General features: G+C 42.1%; 1 protein-coding gene across 2 annotated transcripts in view; it reads right to left on the minus strand.

The window, feature by feature from the left end:
• The window catches only part of LOC111861709 (teneurin-a), a 461,404-nt gene that overhangs the window by 252,001 nt on the left and 186,394 nt on the right, over positions 1-23,009 (minus strand). The window contains exon 1 of one of the 2 annotated variants that reach the window (XM_023846500.2): positions 11,198-11,762. The exons of the other annotated variant lie outside the window; for it this stretch is intronic. Within the exon in view, the coding sequence (XP_023702268.1) occupies positions 11,198-11,210 (13 nt within the window). The 5' untranslated portion in view covers positions 11,211-11,762. Of the gene's footprint in view, positions 1-11,197; positions 11,763-23,009 lie in introns of those variants that run through there. 2 annotated transcript variants of the gene reach the window in all.

The following is a 23,009-nucleotide window of genomic DNA, read 5'->3' on the forward strand; positions in this document are numbered from 1 at the left end:
ATTTTACTGTTTACATTTTCCACTTATCCTCGAGCACCCGAAAAATAGTAACGCCTCTTTTATAAGGAACAGTTTCTGAGAAAAGCCGGTCACAGTGGCCGCGAGGTCTAAGGCATGAACAGCCCGCTTGAACGCTGGGATACTGGGTTCGAATCCCGCTGGAGGCATGGATGTTTGTGAGCCGTGTAGTCTGATGAAGTTCACCGACGTTTCGGGCAAATTAACTGCCTCAGTCTCCAAGGTCCAAAATTAGACACGAAGAAAGCATACCGCTACTATTTCAATTTACTCCTCAAACCTGATAACAGTGGGTTCCTCCGAAACGTCTATAACTTTCTATCAGATTATACAGAATTATATCCAATAAGGTACTATACTTATTGAAACCTCATATCTCTCCATTTTTATATTAAGTTCTTATTTTCTCTTTTCTGAAGTTCACTCCACATTTAATGATAAAGCTATCATCCATCATCGACTTCATTAATCTTATGGCAACACAGTTCGTCGTTAAACAAAATAAATCAAACGGAATCAGGCATTTCGGAAGGGGAGTGGTGAGAGGGGATTGAAAATGCATTACGTCTGACGGGTGAGTTTCGGGGGGGGGNGGGGGAGGAATAAGATTAGGTACTTAGCTGTGCTGCTTCAGCCAATCTGGGCTCAGGGTTAGAAACGGCGCTTAACCCACCTTCTCCAATTAGGTGTATATTTCTTCCACTGCAAGCAATTCTACTTGTGAAGCCACAAGTACCAGAGGGGCGCTACTTGTTGAAGTGACGCTTTCAGGAAGTTTTATAAAACAAAGGAAAATATCGTTCAGGGCCCCTGTAGCTTTGTCTGTATAGTGACTAGCTACGGACTGGACGATCGTGGAAATGGGGTTCGATTCCAGGTAGGATAAATGTTTTCTTCTCCATATCGACTCTAGATACAACGCTCTCTCTTCATGTAATTGGTACTGGGGAAAAGCGGCCGAAGTGTGAAGCTCTCATCTGAACTCAATCGAAAGTCGAAATTAAAAACAGCGTGGAGCCATGCCTCCATTACCCCCGAAGTCTTAGTGGTACGGTGCTTAATTAATTAAACATAAGGACAGTCTGTGATTATGTTAAACTTAGGTTTTGTCGTTCTGTGCATATTGAGGTTTTGTGGTAGAGGGACCAGCTGTTAGTATGCTCGTGTGTGCCCCGGCTTTAACGTTAAACGAATTCTGCAAATCTTCCTTGCACTTGTTATCTATATACGTATTTCATAAAATTATCAGGGCAAACAATATTAATTAAATAGTGATAAGGTTAAGTTCCCTCCGTGATTAATTAATTAAGCACCACACCATGAAAACGTGTGAGATTGGAGGTATGGCTCCACCATTCTTGACCTCGGTACTAGATGGTGAGTGGTCAGTTTCACGTCCCGGCCGCTTTACCTTCACAGGAAAAAACCCTCGGTAACTGGAACCTGAGTGAGAACGGAAGAGAGAAAAATAAATTGCCCCCGCCGGAAATCGAAAACCGGTCGTCTAGTTCGTAGCCTGTCGCTATACCGACTGAGCTATTGTGGCTCTTAACGACGATAATTTAAGTAAAAGAAACTTATGAAATTTTATTTTAAATTCCGACGTCAAAATCCTATGTAAGGAAGAAGTGAACTTTCATATATTCCTTTAAGGAATTTCGGGTTCAAGACGTTTACAGAGGGCTGCCTTAAGATGATTAAGGTGTCCTTAGAATAAATCCATAGTAAATCCATAATTATAAATTGGTACAATTAAACAGAAAGGACTCGTTAGGAAACTGTTGTGGTTTAATCGATGTACTGTTCCTGTATTTGGATGCAAAGGGCGAATAAATTTAAGGAAATCTCTCAATTAAGGACCCCCCCCCGGTGACTTTCGAAACTAGAACATTCAGCATACAAGTCTACGCGGTTACCGCTACATCGACCTCCTTGATTGTCTTGATCCGGTCAAGTGTTCTGGGTTAGAGGCTATTCTGAACCACTCAGGGACTGAGTGGACTCTGATGGTGTAATCTGGACGTCCATTGTTTGGCGGGTTCATGTACTGCCTACTCACAGGGGTCACCAGGGACCGGCCCAAGGGGGAAGAGAAATTCTCCCAAGAGGACAGTGCTGCCCTCCTAGTGGTCCCAGAGGAAACATCCATATAACAATGTGTTGCATTGTAGCACAGCATTCTGGGACTGTATCTAGCTCAATTTAATAGTGATGGCAATGTACGGTATTGTGAAGCAAAGGTACAGGCTCCTACACTCAAAAGTAAATTAAATTCAAATGTAAATATATGTCTTTGTGCTTAATTAAGTCTGATATAAGGCACTGCCCCAGCATTTGCCTAAAGGGACTGAGGAATATAAACAAAAACTCCGTGGCCTGTAGTCCGCATGCGAACAATACCGACCGAGCGACCGCCGCTTGTCGGCGAAGTTAGTGCCAACTTTTGCGGATAGAGGGTGTTGCGTGGTCAGCGCAACGAATCCCCACAGCCGCTATTTTCTTGAATTAGTTCCTCAATTATCTTCACGAGGCTGAGTGGACCCAGTTCCAGGCCCATTACTTCTCAGAAAATCTGGTAGAGCCGGGAATCGAACCCGGACCTCTGGATCTGTAGCCAGGAACTCTGACCACTGGACCACAGAGGCGGTCAATTCAAACAAAATTCTTTGTGGAATTCTTAATACCCAGAGACAATTCTTTCTCGTGCCTTACGTAATTATGAGAACACAGATTTCTTCTTGGCGTATATGGGTTCACAAAAAAATGTATGTTTTTATACAGTGGGGGAAGTAAGCCAGTTGGAATTTGACGCCGTGCTGGAAGATACTTTGACTAATAAGCAACATAATACTTATAATCTACATTACGTAGTTCTTGTTTCAGCTCTCTACTGAAATGTATGTCTTCTCTGCGTCGTTCTTTCCAAAGACATGATTAAGTCCCTGTGCAAGTCTCTGTTCTCTGTCGCGTAACACTGTATAAACATCCAAGGTTCGGAATACACGTACACTCCACGCCAGGCCAGCCAATACGGATCGGTGCTGTTCGGCACACAGACGTATAAAATAAAACGCTTTGCACGCATAAATAAGTTCCGTCAGCTCGAAATTTATCGTTCTTATTACTGGGTTACCATAGCAACGAACTGTAGAACGTAATAGTTACAGGAGTGACAAGATTTTTTTTTAGCGTATCGTGCCTATTCTGTGAATATTGACAATATTTTTATGTATAGTTCGCTTGCGGACTAAAATCAAGGAGTCTGTTTGTTTTGTGGATATGAGTAAATGATGTGTACTGTATGAAGGAGACGATTTATGATCGACTATTTGTGGTGTTTGTCGTGGGAGATGACGTTAAACGTCGGCCTCGGCGTGTCATTTAATAACATGTACGACTACGAGGGAATAAGGGAGAAAGTATAGGAAGTAAACAGTACGGAAGTCAGCCTAAAAATGATGCCAGTTGAGCTCTAAACTAAGTTTCCATTGGAAGCAATAAGAACACTGATCCATGTCTAGGAGAACAGATGTACTCATCAGGAAACCAGGCTTTCCGTTAGGAACTCCATGTTTAGGGATTCGTCTTACATTAAGAGTTTCTCAGGAACATTCTGTTGTTATTCCTAACATCATAAAGTATAACATCCGAAATTCCTTAAGCAGCATTCGAAACCACAAGCCTCAGCAACCAATTCTTACGACAAAGTCATACTTTCTGTCAATCCATTTTATTTTCCATACATGACTGAATCAAAGATAGGCCGTAGCAAAACGTACCTACTTACTTTCAGAGCTGACTGTACTGCCGGGGAGTTTCATCTCATTACAAGCGCTTCAAAGGGAAGGGGAATTATGTAAGGGCAAGACTGAAACAAAGGTCATTCTACAATCCACACTGGAATGTCTCCCGTTCATGGTTGCTTGGCCGTTGCGTCTATACAGTTACAACCTGTTGACAAAATTAAATGACGCTGTATCGACAACAACTCTATCTAATGTCTTCTGAAGTTAGGACCTTCAAATTCGTGGAAGTTCTCCATATTGCATAAGAACATCATGAACCATTCTCGGAAAACTAACAGTAGCTCAACTGGTAGAAGTTTTGACCCTTCAAGTTTTCCAACTACATTACTGAACGCATTTGTATATCACATGTGTGCTACATACACCGTCCGTCTCATATTCAATTGTAACTGAAGGCGAGAAATTAGTGTTAATATTACTGTCGAAGACGTAGGTGAGGGGTTGTGAATTGGATTCAGCTGGCTCAGGTAGAAGTCAGTGTCGAGATCTTGTAAATACGGTAAATAATATTTAGATTTCATAAAAAGCAAGCATTTTTTTAAACAGCTGCCAGAGTGCTTGGGTCTCAAGACAGACGGTGCTGCAGAGTGCTTCTTTGTTAGTTAGTTAATTAGTTAAGATGGGTGGATGGATGGATGAGCGGAGTTATGATAACGAAGGCTCAAATTCGCTGTCGCTGTAGCAGAGGACACAATCACTATGACCTTATATCACTCTTGCATGAAGGTACCGTGCCGCTGGAACGACGTGATAGATACAGAGGCAGTAGAGAAATCAGAGCAGCACGGATTTAAAGGGCGAAACACTACAGCTCCATTATCATAGCTCGGCAGGCCCTGGCGTTCAAGGTACACGGTGGATATAGCCACAGCTTAATCGATACGAAGGACAATGTCTCGGTGCCTAACATATCGATGTTTTAAGGACGATAAATCTGAACTATTAAATTCTTCAAGCACAAATACTGTTTAACGATATCTAATGCTTCCATCTTCGGGAAAGGAGCAGAAGAATGGTGGAAATTACATAACGATGAGGTTCATCATTATACAAACCAATCTGGAGTTGTTTCCACACAGCCACACGATCGAGCAATGGTTCGCTCAGACGTGCCGCAAAGAGGATTCGAAATTGTTACAAAAACAAATGTTTTCTGAGTTTTTACAACTGATCCATTAGCAGTAAACATTTATACTAAATTAATCGAGCTCTGAAGACTATTTTTAAGATGAAAGTCATCCGAAGGCTTCCATATTCGTTTGTTATGAAACTATTTTTACCCATGGAGTTACAGATAGCAAAAAGGATAAAATTTTCCCTAAAACAAAAGCAAAATAAACCCTGAGAGTTCGGTACGGAAGCGAACTATACCGATTGAGCGATCGCCGCTTGTCGACGAAGTTAGTACCAACTTTTGCGGATAGAGGGTGTTGCGTAGTCAGCGCAACGGATCCCTATGGCCGTTAATCTCGGTTTTCTAGACCGGAGCCCCTGTATCCTTGAAATATCTCCCCAGTTATCCTCACGAGGCTGAGTGGACCCCGTTCCAGACCCACTACTTCTAACGAAAATCTGGTAGCGCCGGGAATCTAACCCGGACCTCTGGATCTGTAGCCAGAAACTCTGACCACTAAACCATAGAGGAGGTCGAAATTTGTCCCTATTCTTAATTAATTAAGCACCACGCCATGTAGGCGTATGGGTAAGCAGTGGTATAGCTCTACTGTTCTTGACCTCGGCGACAGATGGAGGTGAGTGGTTGATTTCACGCTCCGGCCGCTTTATCTCCGGGGAAAATCCCCCGGTACCCACTGGATCGAAGACTCCGTGGGCCCCAGAACCGGTCTCCATATTAGAGAGAAAAGAAAAATTTCTTAACCCTGCCAGGAATCGAAGTCCGACCGTCGGTCCGTCCCGCACCTATACCGACTGAGCCATCCCGACTCTCGAACGAATAACCTTTGCATATGAATACATTTAATTACATTTAGTCTAACGTAATCGCCGATTTTGAGTTCTAATTACCATTTGAGTTTACTGAAAAAAACCCCTTCACCCACTTGCAAAAATAACCTCATGACGAACCAGTATGGTCGAAACATGTAGTGAACTTAGAGGAACAAATATTTCAAAAAATATAAGTCGGTGTGCAGCTGAAAGTTTATAATTATTGGAATAAATCATATAAAATAAAATTTACTTACTCACGGAGCTGAGCCCTTCTTGAGAAGCCGCCAACTGTGCAGCTACTCAGGAACTTCCAAGCATTTTATGGAACCCGAAGGTTCATTACCGTGTTCACAAGGGCCCTCAACTCGTCCAATCCTGATCGAGATCAATCCAATCCATACCATAGCATCCTATCTAAGATCCATTTTAATAATGTCCACACGCCTACGCCTTGGTCTTCCCAGTGATCTTTTTCCTTCTTGCTTTCCCACCAATATCCTATATGCATTCCTCTTCTCCCCCATTCGTGCAACATGTCCTGCCCTTCTCATCCTCCTTTACTTGATCATTCTAAGTATACTTGGAGAAAACCACTCAAATTGCATACTGTTATTCAGACCCCATCAGAGTTCTGGAAGAAGAGAGTAAATTACAAACTAAACTACCCATGGGCAATATAAATATTTCCAACTATGTCAGCGAGGCAAATCCAGGGGACATTCACCCAATTTTAATAACATTTTTGTACGGTCGTTTCATTCACTCCGCTGAATAGAGATTTGCACTAACTGACATGACAACCAAGCCATTATGTTCCATCAGCTGCCTACTTCACTCGATTCATGCGTTTCAGTTGTGTATACCCATCGCACAATTCAAATAACCTTCGCACTACTTCGAACTCCGTCAGTAGAACAACGCACTGACAGTTAATTGGTCAATTTATCTTTACGTCAGCGTGACAAGTAGTGGTTAAAATGTCTCACACAATTGTTTCACAACTCTGTTTTCATTAGTATGCAACAGGAGTCCGCGCGAATCGATAATTGATGTACATATATAACTGACTCCAAAGCTGCAAAATTTTTGAGAGCTAACAGGCAGCTCAGCCGGTCAAGAAGTTCACTGCCTTGTAAGCAATGCGAAGATTTTTATAGTTCTACAAAGTCCACCGCTGAACTATTTTCTGAGCCACATGAATCCAATCCATGCTGGAATATTGTTCCTTTAACAACTTCATTATTATTATTATTATTATTATTATTATTATTATTATTATTATTATATAAACTGTCTTGTTTTATATTTCGTCTGTATGTGAATTGTTCTAGGGGCCACGCGGTAGCGTAGTGGTTGAGGGGCTATGCTACAAGCCGGAAGGTCGCGGGTTCAAGTCCCGATGAGGTCATTGGATTTTTTTCAGTTAACCTAATCCTGCCAGCCGCACTAGGCCCTGGGGTTCACTCAGCCTCTAACAGAAATGAGTACCAGGAATTAATTAAATAATTTTCCTTGTGAGTAAAGCGCGGCCGGCGCGTAAGGCTGACAACCTCACCGCCATCTGTGAGCCGATTGTCTAGAAAATGTGGGGGCCTCGACGTATCACAACCCTATGGGCCTTCATGGCCTGGTACAAGTATAGCTTTACTTTTACTTTATGTGAATTGTTCTTGTTTCTTTCATCTTACTTGTGCTCAATACGTAATTGGTCTCTGCGCCCTTAAGTTTTCACGTAAATGAATAAGAAATTAATTGAACTGAATTACTGTCATCGTCATCATTCCAAATCTACATAGGTCTTAAAAATAACCAACACTCTGCACGCAATTCTCTCACTCAGCTACCAGGCTTACAAAATGGAGAAACATTTACCTATTCCTTCCAAACGCTTTCTGTGTAACCGGTAATTTAAAAAGTGCTTGTTATATGCTGTTCCCTATAAGAACGCGTAGACCAGACCATTACAGAAGTTCATTTCCCATGAATTGTGTTAAGGAATGCATAATAATTTCTGTACTAAAATAAATATATGCCGTGCACTTAATTACAACTGCTGGAACACCCGTTAAGAATTCAACGTGAAGTTCTGTCGCTTGCTCTGTAAGCTTTCCTACTAATAACTTCCTCTGTTTCTCCCGCTTTCTTATCCCATCCTAGAAATTATCAAAATTACGTCGAGGCTGATACTTAACTCAATTCTCAACAAAGAATATGAGCACATAATCCTGCGTAAACTGTGTCATCTGTACATTGTACCACACTACACATATCCACCTCAAAATATTTGTAATATTCACAGAATAGACACGATACAACGAAATAAAATAAAATAAAATAAAATAATGATCACTAGTTTCATCTTCGGGGAAATATCAACCAGAACCTTCTTGAGGCTAGGTGGGCTGCAGAGTTATATGGGCAGCTGTAGAGAAGGGAAAATTTCCTGCTCCTAACGGTGATCCAGCCCAGAAACCGTCAATACACTGACGAAAACTTAATACAAAGAAAGGTGGACAAATCTGTTCAGTTACAAATTTCTGCGTATGTCAATTTTAAACTAAAAGTCACGTTGCGACTGACGGTTACTCAGTCAATCTGTCTTGATCTTGAGATATTATCTCCTGTTTGACAGTTACTGTCCTTTCCACATGGGGCGCCCTCTCTTACGAGAGGGTCTCTGTGTAACTTTAGTGGATATGGTATATAAAATTCCAGTTCGTACCTCAAAAGAAACATTACGTCTCCGCTACAAAGCCCAACCGGTTACTGCTGTTTAGGGAAACAGTCGCTGTTTACTGTGAGAACCATACGGAACACACAGATACACAGACACACTCTGTGGGCAGAATGCAGAGTTTTAGTATGTTCAGTCCGTACCTCACAGGAAACACTACGTCTCCGCTACAGAGCCGAACCGGTTAATGCTGTTTAAGAAAACAGTCGCTGTTTATTGTGAGAACCATATGGAACACACTGACACTCTGTGTGGGCAGAATGCAGAGTGTTTATAGTATGTTAAAGTGGGAGGTACATATTGTAACCACTGGTCTTTAAAATGTAAGAATATGCAAAACTCCCCATGCACTCCCGTGCGTGTTATGAGACACTGCGTAAGAGCTTTGTATGTTTCGTCTTTCTCTTTAGGCAGAATGTGACACATGATAGCAGCAAATTTTGGTGCTTTTCTGTTGTACACTGAACTAATTTCTCTAAATTTGAAATTGGCTGTAGGGTTTTAATCTGCTGTAATTCATGTGCATTGTACGAGTGCGCGCAGTTCCTTTAACGGCCCCTTCGCAATTTAGTGATCTCGATAAATGTCTGCGGCCAGACAGCCCTCAAAACTAGATTACACGGTAGGGCGGCTGGTAGAGTGCATATGCTGAGTGCCTTACTAATGTATCATTGCAGTCAGCAACCGGCTAATTTACAGCATGACTGTCTTCTGTAAGACAGAATATGGACAGGCGAAGAGAGAGAGTAGGAAAGGAGATAAAAATAATTGTAATTTTGTCAATGATAGGAGAAAATGAGGATGATGTGGCTTAAAAGGGGCAGTATCACAAGGTGCGTCTAACTCTGTCATCTGCGGATACTGACTTCACAACTATTTAACCCCTTAAAGCACGGCGGTTACTACTCTATATGTATCACCTACTTTAACGCACTAAAACCCTGCATTCAGCCCATAAAATGCATTCATGTGTGAGAACCGTGTGGTTCTCACAATAAACAGCGACTGTTTCTCTAAACAGCATTAATCGGTTGGGCTCTGTAGCGGAGACGTAATGTTTCCTGTGAGGTACGAATCGAATTCTCAAATATTCAGAACAAATTCGGGTTGCTCAAGTCGTTGCTTCTAATCATCTTAACGCCTACACTTTCACTTTATTCTTACCAGAAGGACGAGCGGGCAAAGCCTGGGAACCTTCTTAAATCGATGCTCTTTCTTTCTTTCTTTCTTTCTTCTTTCTCTTTCTCTCTCTCTCTTTCGGGTTTTAAAGGGTTAATGGTGTAAATCAAACACGTACATATGCTCTTGAGCAGTACGAGAGTATGAAGTCCACAAGAAAATGAATACGATTATTACTCTCTTTACAAATATTTCCTCTGTGTGGGTCACTTTACGATGCCGTAACTCTCCAGAACATAATACTGTGACAAATAATAGGATAAATATCGAATTTTTAAAGAATTCGGAAGGAAGCGGTTGTGGTTTAATCGAGATAATGTTTTGGCATTTGCGTCAAAGGACTGACGAGAACCATGTAAAATATCAGCTAATATAAGCTAGTAATTTAGAGCTAAGGCAACCCGCTAGGAAGCAAACCTTCGGAGGAACTATTTTGCTGAATTGTCGGAAAGACCTGTTCCACCCCTGTAGTCTCGTGAAGTCTATGCCTTGTACTAAATTATATAGCGCGTCAAGAGGTTAGCCTATATCCAATTAAACTATATCTCTCCCTGTGATTCCATAATTCAGTGAGATCCTGGAGTCATTCCAACACTGGAAAATATTGCCTAATCCCTGTCCTTTCCCCAGGTAAAAACATAAAACTATCCCTGTAATAGGCCGTGGAGACCCATAGGGTTTTGAGACGTCGAGGCTCCCACATTTTCTACACACTAGTCTCACAGATGGTGGTAAGGATGTCAGCCTTATGCGTCGGCCGCCTGGTACTCATTTCTGTTAGAGGTTGAGTCGATCCAGGGCCATACTGCGGCTGAATAAATCAGGTCAATTGAAAGAACCCAGTGACCTTATCGAGAATCAAATCCACGATCTTCCGGCTTGTAGCATAGTGCTTAAACCAACTACGCTACCGCGTGCCTCCTGCCTGTCCCTTCTCTATCTTTGGTGTAACTTGGTCTGTATGGGTTCATGATCTCAGGACATTGGGCTGTGACACTGGATAAGAATTGTAATAGGAACCAGATAACTGAAGCCGACTGATGGATATTGTCTGGTTGTCGCTAAGAGGCTTCTAGCCAGGCTTACGTCTGCCAGCTTTGTAACGAGTCTATATGCAGAATTCAATGAATACTCTGTATTCTGCAGTGAGTATTCCATTTTCGTAGCTGGCATACACGCTCACATATGCAACTGACTCTCACCATTGATGAATTATTATAATAGATTTAGGCCAACATAATTCAGTCAACCTGCCATCATCCTGGATCATGACAGAACATGGAGGTTGCGTATTTAAATTAATGTAGTTAAAATAACGAAAATATAGATCTAACAATCTTATAGAATCGCAAATAAAATTCAAATTTAAAAAATGGTCTAAATAGCTCCGGAACGTCGATAAATTTCTACTGGACTATACGGAGTCAGTATGAAACAGTGTAAAATCAAAAGAAAAGCATGCAGCACAAAAAGAAAAGAAAATAAGAAAGGTTATCATATATTTACTCACCCATTCTATTCATTCTTTGTGCGTTGAATGTTTACAGACTTGAAGACACACTTCTAAAACCGCTCGAAAGCTTTATATTTTGTTTTGCTGACCGTTATTTAAAAATAGTTCAACATCCATTTATTATCATGTTTTTTGAGACACGAGTCCAATTTGACGCTCTGCTAATATCGTTAATAAAACTGATATGTTAACCAATAAAACACGGTTTGGTTCATCACATTAACAATCTGGCAATCCCATACAGGGTTCACTTCTTCTTAACACTCACTTCTTCACTAGGATGAAACTTAGCAATATCATCATAACCAAACGCTGGACTTGCATCCAACTGTTTGCGCCTTTTCACGAGTAATATTGGAGGGAAATTTCCCCTTCACAACGACATTCAATTACGTGGTTTAACCAAGTTAAATATTAGTAATAACTTCAGTTAGCCACGCAGTAGACCGGTGTAACGTTACAGCCAACTTGCTTGGTACACAGGCATGTGATGAGTGCTTATATTGGCAAAACGGCTTCACTCGATTTTAAGTGTACATACTTGTCGTGCGGACTCGGTGACTACAAGACTCACACTACGAGTGCAGAGCGATGGCATGGCGGTGGTCAGGCGAGCGGGGCGCACGCAGACTGGAACACCCCCTTCCCCTCGCGGCTTATACCGTTCAGATATCAAACCCACGAAGCAACGGTTTAACAACGAACATATTAATATGATCTATTTTTTACTGCGCTATTTACGACGCTGTCAGCAGAAGTAAAATAATCCCTATGCATAATTAATCACCATGCCATGACAAGGTACGAAGAAGTGGAGGTATAGATCCATGTATTTTTAAACCTCACCAAAAGATGGAATTGAGTGGTCAGTTTCACATCGCGACAGATTTAACCCCCGAGAAAAGAGCCTCCGGTAACTTTTGGGTTGGGGAGTAGATGGGCCACAAACCCATTCTGTACGCTATCGAGAAGTGAGATATCTCTTGCTCTTGTCTGCAGTCCAATCCCGAATCCTCGTTTGTCCAGCCCGTAGCCGTAAGGACTGAGCTACCCACCTCCGCATGACGTCATTAGCTAGACTATGCAATGTCAAATGGTGGAATCGTAGAGAAATACAAATTTGTCCCTTTAGTTAATTCATTAAGCACTACGCCATGAAGATATGTGTGGAGTGGAGGTATAGCTCCACCATTCTTGACCTCGGCACTATATGGAGGTGAGTGGTCAGCTTCATGGCCCGGCCGCTTCACCCTTGGGAGGCTTGCATAGGAGGCTGGGTGGACTCCGGAGCCGGTTTGAACACTGTGGAATAAAGAAAAATCTCTTATCCATGACGGGAATCGAACCCAGTCCGTGCAGCCCGTAGACCGTTACTATATCGACTGACCTATCCCAGCTCCCCGTGGAAGGTTCATAGATAAATTGAAAAGAAAGAGATCTCGGCCTAATAGAGGTACTCTCCTAAAATTTGCCTGAAGTGCCTGAGGAAAAGTACGGTAAAATAATTCGGACTACCCGTGTCCTGGCAAAGATTTAAAGCAGAGTGTGATCTTGAAACTTTACGGTTTTAGAGGACCAGATCTGTGGTGGGGATAGCTCAGTGGATCGGGTTGGAAAACTGAAGAATGAGGTTCGATACCCGGAAAGTTTAAGATTCTTTTTCTCGACCCCACCTGTTACAGCTTTCTCTAAATCTCCCACATCAGCTCTGAGGCCTAGGCAGCCTCGTGTTCCGGCATTGAGATTGCTGCTAGCCATGTCAACAGCCTTCAGCGAATTTTTTATTAAATTGAGTATGACAGATTATTGCATATTCGTAAGCTGTTCTGATTTTGAGCAAAATTTACCGATTACAGAGCTTACTCTACGGATGATTTCAGTGTTTACGTTCCATCGTTTTGTGGTTTTCTTTTTTCAATTTCGACATTGAAAATGACTTTGTTATTGAAGTATCTGATTTACTCGTTTTTTGGGATATACTTTGTTGTTTTGAGAGAGCGGGGGGAGGGGGGAAATGCCTGCAGACTAACTGCAACTGTCCGTACAATTGCCACGAGGCAACAGCACTGGATTCAATATGAATAGCTTCCCCTGGAAGCTGTTTTTGCCAAACATAAGGTTCGAATAATATTATTTAGTTGTGTCTTTTTTACATCGTCACGCGTGAAGTGATTAGACACGAGGCCTGGATTGATCACTGGATATGACACGAATCTCTAGTGCAATTCTTTAAGGCGCTATCACTAGTCTACACACTTTAAAATTTGCTACAACACGTTCTGTACTCTCAGTCCGTCTTCACTATCTGTTACCCGGTAACGGCTCCCAACAATGTAGATTCCTCTGAACTAGCGCTTCAGTTGTTGACAGCTGGCTACCATCTCACAGCTAAATCACGGCCGCAACTAACTCATGAAGGCGACCGACTCCAGCCGATGGCTTCGTTTCTTAACCTCGGGTCGGACAACACAGAAAACGGCTCCGATCGCATAGAAAACATCACGTTATATCTGTTATTTGCCGGCCGATATTTAGCAATGTCATCACATGATTAGAGCGCCACTGCCTAGCAACGCCTGCTTCTTCTGACTTTTTAATGTCACAATATCTTTTCCCTTCACCTGATAACACGTGTATTAATATCCCAAACTGTATATATTCTGTCATATTTTGACACGGGTTTTCTATTTGTTTTCTTACCCACTCCTTTATTCCTGCGTATATTTCTTTTCTATTTCCTCATTCTCCTTCGCTTGTCAACGCCTCATTTCGTTGTTGGAGCACATTCTGCGAGTTCGCATGCACGAGGTCTTCTTCCTGGCTCCTTGCCTTGGATGTTCCTTCTTTCCACGCATTTGCGGCTGTATGCTGCAAACATTCATCCAATTTGAGAGCTGAGAAAAGTGCAGAACTTTTTTTGTATTTTGCTGAAATACCGTTAGCAAAAGCCATTTTAAAAATACTGTTGTTATGAAGACTTTTGTCTTCTGATATATATCATCTAGCCCGTTGAAAGTCAACAGACGTTTCGGAGGAACACAACGCCTCCATCTTCATCACCATAATACAGGTGTTATATTGCAGATGACAGAAATCTTCTTATAATCGGCTGTAAAATTTTAGTACTGTTATGGAACATACTGTATTCAGATTTGTTAAACAGTAAATTAGAGTAAGGAGCAAATATTTAACAGAAATTCAACTCTTTTCCCACATAACTGACCACTGTTCCTTGCTTCAAAACACACACAGCGTTCTGACAGTTTGAGAATGTCCGTGGGTCCGATGTTTCTGTTCCCCTGGTAACGCGAATCACGAGAGACGGTAGGGTCTAAATTGATGAAAGGTTATAACCACATTTGACCTGATCTTCCCTCGCTGGATATGAGAGGGAAAGTAGGGGAAATAAGAGAATAGAGGATAACAAGATAAACAAGGGACAGTGGAAACGTGTTCAAGGAACCGGGTTATAATGGACAGATTATCGCATGAGACATCGCCCTATTCCTGTTTACGTCATTTGACTGATTATGTCTGACGTATATGTCCGAAATCGGGGAACTAAACTAAAATTTTCCAACCTTTTCAGATTATGTTATTCTAGACTGCGTAAAGATTTGGAATTATGAGAGGTGTGGCCTGTAGCCATATATGGGGAACATGAGTAATGCTTACAGAATTTTGTCAAGAAAGCCGAAACTGGTTCACGCGGAAATGTTGTGGTTAGCGAACGGTTTGAACCTCGTCCAAGACACCTACAATGTTCACTGAGATTTTCCGTGCTCTTTGCCAGCCAATCCAAGCAAAATTCTATAACAATATCCCAAATTACGCCTTAAAAATTCCCGTTTCTTTATTCATTGAACCACCCCATCATTCGGTGCTGAGTCTGAGCTACTGAAAGCGTCGTTAAACAAACCCAAACACGGGACATATAGGGGAGTCGGGATAGCTCAGACAGTTTACCGACGGGCTTGGGGCTGGGAGACTCGAGTTCGGTTCCCGGCATTATAAGATTTTTCTCCTCTCTGCAGCGTCTAGACCAGTTCTAAGGCCCACCAAGCCACTTACCCAATGTGTATCGGGGCGCTTCCCACTGGCGTAAAGCAGTCGGAGCGTGCAGCTGACCATTTACCTCCGTCTAGTGCCGAAGTTAAGAAAGGTGGAGCTATACTTCCACTCTCTGAATGTCTTCATGGCATAGTACTTAATTAATTAAGCTCAGGGATAACTTCATTCTTATAAAGGACAAATAAAGAAAACTCTGAAGAAAGCAGTTTTCTGGGATTTGGCACCGTGTATATGTGGTATTAACCGACGTTTCGGAGGAACGTATCGCCTCCATCTTCAGGGTAGAAGAAAAAATATAAGAAATCTGCAAGCAAAGAGACCGTGAGAACCGGTTCTTCTACCCTGAAGATGGAGGCGATACGTTCCTCCGAAACGTCGGTTAACACCACGTATACACGGTGCCAAATCCCAGAAGACTGCTTTCTTCATAGTCACCGCCGTGAAAGCCTCAAATCTTACATAAAGAAAACTCGTTTTGGAAAACTAAATGTAAATAGGTAAAAGTAAAAAAAAAGTGAAGCTATCCCCGTAACAGGCCGTGAAGGACCAGAGGCTTGTGAGACGTCGAGGCTCCCACGTTTTCTAGACAGTCTGCTCACAGATGACGTTAAGGCTGTCAGCCTTACGCGCCGGCCAGCCTTTATCCCCCACGAAGATTCCTAGTACTCATTTCTGTTAGAGGCTGAGTTGACCCCAGGGTCATAGTGCAGCTGGAAGGATTAGGTCAACTGATAAATCCAATGACCTCACCAGGAATCAAACCAGCGACTTTCCCGCTTGTAACATAGTGCCTCAAACAAAGTACGCTACCGCCTGCCCGAAATTAAAATAGAATAATATTAAAATGAATATCAACTAAGTAGGATAGAACCATCAAAGGAGGTAGACTACAGGTGGAGACGTCCCATAACCGTCAAAATACGGCAATGGGTTGAGAAATGGTTGCAGGAAAACTGACAACGTCAGTGCAGTCGAAGTGAGGAAGACATCGAATGTTTTGATGTAATTTTATTTGAAAAGTGACATGAAAACCTTCACAGTCCAAGAGAACTCACATCATGTGAAACATTTCGAAATTTCGAGTCTACCTTTAAACGTATCGATTGAGAGGGAAGGCCCGAATTGTTCAGTTCACTGATAGAAACTAACAAGACAAACAGAGTACAGAGAGGGGACAAGATAAACAAGAAAGCAAAACAAAGTAGATCATATTAAAAGGGATCGACTACAAGACACACGGAAACACGAAAACAAACAACTCAGACATACGCTCCACCTGCAAAAGACATAACAACATACTGGAGGGTACTGCGCTAAACCGACAGTAGCAGCTTGGGTCTGGCGGGTGTCCTAACGAGCAGGGGCAGTCGACTGAAGCTGTAATGGAACATGCGTATACCTGAGTGAGATTTTAGGTGCTCAAAGTGGCAAGTAGACCGCCTAGTGAGGATAATTGAGGGGCTAATTCAAGGAAATAGCGGCTCCGGTCTAGAAAACCGAGATTAACGGCCGTGGTGATCCGTTGCGCTGACCACGAGACACCTTCTATCCGCTGAAGTTGGCACTAACTACGCCGACAAGCGGCGGTCGCTCGGTCGGTACAGCTTGCTTCCGGATTACATGCCACGGAGTCTAAATTTAAGTGGCAAGTAAGAAGAGTTAAGTACCCTCTTGGATGTGACGCCATGTAGTCTGGTAGAAAATTAAAGATTTTTAAGATTAAATTACTATTTCCATTATCAGGGTCGAAAATAAGATAAAACTAGCCACCATTTCCACAGTTTCTTAATTTCCTGCTCAAATATTCGAGGCTTAAAATTATGGCCCTGGAGTCGACTTAGCCTCTGACAAATGAGTATTAGGAATCTGCCTGGGGGTAAAGGGCGGCCGACACGTAAGGCTGACAACCTCACAGCATCTGGGAGTCGACTGTCTATAAAATGTGGGAGTCTGGACGTTACACAGCCTTATGGGCCTCCACGACACGTCACAAGAATAATTTTACCATTTATACCTTTTAAAAGTTGTTTTTTCTGGAGCTAAACCCCACTTGTATACATTACATATATATGACTGCATATAGTTTCATATGGAGATATACAATATATTTATATTTAGAAACTATGGCCTCATAAATCTCATTATTTTCGTTCCCAATATCTTGACCTCTCATTTGCAATTGGATATATCAGATTACATAACCCTGTAATCCTGCTTGTTGCTTCCAATTGGTACGAAAGCTGTCTGCTAAAGAAGATAAATTTATTATTATGTTTAATTAAGCACCATGCCATGAAGACGAATGGGCGAGTGGAGGCATAACTCCACCATTCTTTTCTCGGCAGTAGCTCAATGTGAGTGCTTAACTTCATGCCCAAGGGTTCTTTTCCCGGAGAAAGTCGCTACGGTAACCATTTTACACTTTCGCACTGAACACACTCGGGACACCATCGGGGAAAATCTATTCCTCTTAGCGGGAAATAAACCCCGATCCCTTCATCGTCCAGCACGTGGCCTAATCATAATTATAAAAACGATGTACATTTTTTATTTTTTTTTCCAAAATTATATCATATATATTGCCCATTTCAAAATCCTGCTTTCGTATCATCTTGTATTTATTTCAAAATTTTGGTTCTACGAATTTTTGTTCCAAAATATTACGAAACTTACTTGACGGCTCAACCGTAGAGACACTAATAGCTGAGTTTGCACGGTAAACAAACAAATAGGCCTGCTTTATATGTAGTGAATAATGCGCCACTTTAATGGCTGAATTCAAATTCCTCCACCAGATGGCTCCGGCAGCGCACACATGTACTTGCTCACACCTGTCAGACGATTCATCTCTGTAAGCCGCCTGGTCCTCTGACTCAGGTGGGCAAAGTAGCTTAGCGGGCAGCATACAATCCAGGGTATTACGTCTTCAAATCCCACAGACGTTTGTCTTCTGTGGGTACCGCTGCGGAACCTTCAGTGACAAAAGAACTTTTCTCTGAGTGTGATTTAGGGCCCAGATTTGAAGCATGAATCTGGGACCCGAGGCTGAGTAGTCGCAGTCGTCAGTGCAGTTGTCATGAGGCATCAGTATTGGGTAAAACAGCCAGAAGATGCGAATAACGCTATTGCCAGTATACCTCTGTAATAATATATGACTTTCTTGTACATAACTCATAGAAAACACACTGGATCTCAAATACAAATAAAGACAGATTAAGTAAGATTTAAGGTTTTCATGGCGGTGACTATGAAGAAAGCAGTCTTCTGGGATGTGGCGCCGTGTAGATATTGTGTTAACAGACGTTTCGGATGAACGTATGGCCTCCATCTTCAGGGTAGAAGAAAATAAAAGGAAGAAATCCGTCTATTAGCACCTGCTCACGCTGGTTCGCTAACGGGTTTCTTTTTCTTTTCTTCTACCCTGAAGATGGAGGCGAAATGTTCCTCCGAAACGTTGGTTAACACAATGTGTACAGTGCCACATCACAGGAGACTGCTTCCTTCAAAAACAGATTAATTTTGCTCAGAGAAAAAATGACTGTTTATTCTCATAATCTTGGGAAACACGCAAATCCACTGTCTGAGCAGAATGCTGAGTGTAGACTAACGTTAAAGTGGGTGGCACATGTAGTAACCACTGGGCGCTCAATCAGTGAACCTCCATGACATATTCTTGGATGCCTCTTACTTCGGTTTTAATTTATTTAATATCTTCAAATTTGAATCGACTAGAAATTCTAAATTGTTTTCGCTCGCTCGAAACCTTGGATCGTGGGTTCGAATTCAACTCAAGGCATAGATGTCTGCGTTTATTCTGTGTTTGTATAGATAGTGGTCTTGCGACGGGCCGATCTCCCGTCCAAGGAGTCCTACCGACTGTCTTAGATTAAGAAACTGAAGTGAAACAAAGCGTTTCCCGGATGCCCTATGTTCCAAAGTGGAAGCAACAGGAAAGACAAAGAGAGAGAGAGGTCTAATTATCCGGTAATTAAGAAGGGACTCTTCTTCTTGCCTGCCCCTTACAGGTTTCTTGTTTCGCTCATTCACAGACCCTGCGTTCTTCCGAAACGTCTGTGAACTTCTAAGGGATTATATGAAGTCACACCGCAGCAGAAAGCGCTCTTCACTGTTTCGCTGTCATGGCTAAAATTATGAAATTATTAAATTGGATTTGAGGTACTCTCAGCGGTGGTCATGAAGAATTGCACGTTCTGGACACAACGCCATGTAGTCCTGTTGAAGTAAACCGATGTTTCGGAGGAACATTTCGCCGCTATCTCCGGAGTATATTACTTCAAAACGTTCATTTTAACTTGTCTCATTCTGGTCCGTCACACTATTAATTACAGAGTAGATAATGAAAAGTTCAGCCCAGTGTGACATACAAGGTTACAACACACTGATATGTTGGGTTTTTGGACTTTATCCATCGCCCTGGTTTTTAAGATAACAAATAAAAACACGACGTTTCGGAAACTGGATCTGTTTCCGTCCTCAGGTGAAGGAAAACACCTATTCAGTTGGGTCCCTTAGAAAGAGCTAGCCTCAATCACTGGATTGAGTGATTGAGGCTAGCTCTTTCTAAGGGACCCAACTGAATAGGTGTTTTCCTTCACCTGAGGACGGAAACAGATCCAGTTTCCGAAACGTCGTGTTTTTGTTATCTTAAAAACCAGGGCGATGGATAAAGTCCAAAAACCCAACATATCAGTGTGTTATAAACTTGTATGCCACACTGGACTGAACTTTTCATTATCTACTCTGTTCAAAACGTTCGTTTACGTTCGACGGACTACATGGCGTTACATCCCAGAAGATGGAATCGTTATTAAATTTTATTTGCAATGAAAAATGCACTTACTCTGTGTACTTAACGTACAAATTAATGTCTCTAATTTTCCCGCCAAAGTTTCAGTAGTCTGCCTCGTATGTGCCTGGGCAAACCAGCGAATTAACTGAAGGAAGTGTGGACACGTGAAAGAATACGTATGTGAGAGTGGGCGTATAGCTCCATGCATTCATAAGCTTGGTGGCACTTGGAAGTGAGCAGTTAGTTTCTCGCCCCGACCGCTTTGTCGCCGTGGAAAAGGAACTACTTTTACCCAGTGGGTGGACAGTAGAGCCTGTCTGGATGCTGTGGAGATAAATCTCAAATTCTGTCAGCAAAGTAACGCAGCCTAAAACAGAGTCACTAAACTGTCCCAATTCTTGTGGCACAGTGAGGCTAGTTAGCAGTTGATGAGGCAGATTATGTATCCCTGAACGAGGTTCGTGTCATATTACGGGCTGAAATTCTAAGAAAATTATAAAAAGAAGTAATTTTACTAAGAAATATTTCATTTCAATTTTGTAATATACAAGTACATCACGTCTCCCCTTCTTTCAAGCAATTGCATTTTCAACTTCTGAGCTTGCCGCCATCTTGACGGCCTCTGTGGTCTAGTGGTCAGAGGTCCTGTCTACAGATCCAGAGATCCCGGGTTCGATTCACGGTGCTAACAGATTTCCTGAGAAGTAGTGGGCCTGGAACTGGGTCCACTAAGACTCGTGACTATAACTGAGGAGCTACTTGAATGGAAAAGTGGCGGCTCCGGTCTAGAAAACCGAAATTAACGGCCGTGAGGATCCGTTGCGCTGACCACGTGACACCCTCTATTAGCTAAAGTTCGTACTAACTTCGCCGATAAGCGGCGGTCGCTCAGTCGGTATAATTACCTTGCGGGCTACAGGAGACGGAGTTTTTTAAACCTTGAACACGTTGCCATATCAACGACACACATGAGAATGTACCAATGTTTCTATTTTCGGTAATCATTATACAAGATGTAGAATTGATGATGAACTTGAGTAGTTGATGCAACTTCAAAACCGCTACAGGTGTCAAGGATGAATCCAGTGTTTCCTCGTGAGTACAAGAGAACCGGTTTATTAATTCGAATGACGTCCACAATGTGACGTACGCATCTTAAACTAGAAACTTCAAAATAATTTCTGTTGCATAACATTTGAAATTACTTCCGAATGTCGTAGGTTTAAACTTCAATCGATATAATTTTAAAATAACTCCTATACTGACGTTTCATACATGACGTCAGAATCTTTAAATGACTTACATCAATGTTGTTCTCATCCCTTTAAAACACAGCGGTAATCATAAATACCATTTGCTTTAACTGTAAGAAAATGTCTCCCCTTTTCTACACAGTGAATTTATGGGTTTGTAATGGTTCTCACAATAAACAGCGACTGTTTCCCTGAACAGCATTAACCGGCTGGGCTTTGTAGCGGAGACGTAATGTTTCCTGTGAGGTACGGACTGAACATACTAAAACTCTGCATTCTGCCCACAGAGTGTATCTGTGTGTTCCGTATGGTTCTCACAGTAAACAGCGACTGTTTCCCTAAACAGCATTAACCGGTTGGGCTTTGTAGCGGAGACGTAATGTTTCCTGTGAGGTACGGACTGATTCCTTAAGTGTAATTCATATGAATTCTTCCTTAACAGCACAGGAAATGTTGCAAACGTCCTACATCATTTAGTTGCCAGACTCTCGGCTAGAGAGGTCAGAACGCATCCGGAATATCATACGAAGGGTCACCGAGACGCAGGTTTTATCCATTTTCCTGTGTCTTCAAGCGATTGCTGAGTTGACCCCAACTTCCTACGGCGTGCTGTTTCTCATGCAGCCCTGTCGACTTAAATTCATGAAGATTAAAAACCTTTACTGTCAAGATCACCAAATATGTTTCCATTTTATGTAATTCACCTTTAATTCCAAAAAACAAAATTTATCAGCCCCTTGTCTCAAGCCACTACATCTAACCATTCTAATGTCTTCACTTTCACACTGTTCTTATCTGAAGGACAAGTGGGCAGAGCCTGGGAACCTTCTAACAAACGATTCTGTATCCCGACATATAGTGTCTCTCACTTCTTCCATTACTTGCCTTTAAATCAACTCTTCTCGTATTGTCTCTTGTGTCATTAGAGGCTAGAGGCAACCACTGTCCCGCTACTTATTGCCATATTTTTTACCTCTCTCCACATACAACCCAGAGTCCGGTACTAAAAAGACGGCCGGTTGTTTTCCGTCAAAGGGTGCTTTCATACTTCGGTAATTGCTTTAGTGTTGCTCTCTGGCGCAATTCGGCGTGGGCTGTTAGCCCCAAACACCAACCACTTCCGTCCCACGAGGACTTCCTGTAACTTTTGCCACTTCCGGTGTTTTTGATTATAGTTTGTAAATTAATTGACATCAGAAGGGAGCTGCCTAATGTTGTTCCAAGGTACATCAACTGATTTATATACTAATTATGCTTAATCAGTTGCTTGTGGCGCCGTCTGGGCAAGGAAAAGTGTATCAAAGCCACTGACAGACAGAATGTATCAGCGTGCTTAATTGGGTTTACTCAGGACAAAGATAACTGTCGTCTTTTCTTAGTGAAGGAAGATGATAAACATATGCCTTCCATTTGCAGGGCATTCTCTTTTGCAGCGTGATGCCGTGTAGCCTGATAGGAGTTTAATAAAATTTTGGAGGAACATACTGCAGCCATCTTCAGTGTCAACGAGTAGCACAAGAAAGAGGCCAGTAAAAAGCAACTAGCAGCATATTGCTTGGCTTACTTAAGAATTCTGAAGATAGAGGCACTACAGTCCTCCGAAATTCATGCATGTCTATCAGACTATGCGGTGTCACATGACAAAAGAAAGTAGTTTGGCTCGAAGCTCCATTCC

This window comes from Cryptotermes secundus, unplaced genomic scaffold (assembly GCF_002891405.2).
Source record: "Cryptotermes secundus unplaced genomic scaffold, Csec_1.0 scaffold136, whole genome shotgun sequence".
Taxonomy (NCBI): domain Eukaryota; kingdom Metazoa; phylum Arthropoda; class Insecta; order Blattodea; family Kalotermitidae; genus Cryptotermes; species Cryptotermes secundus.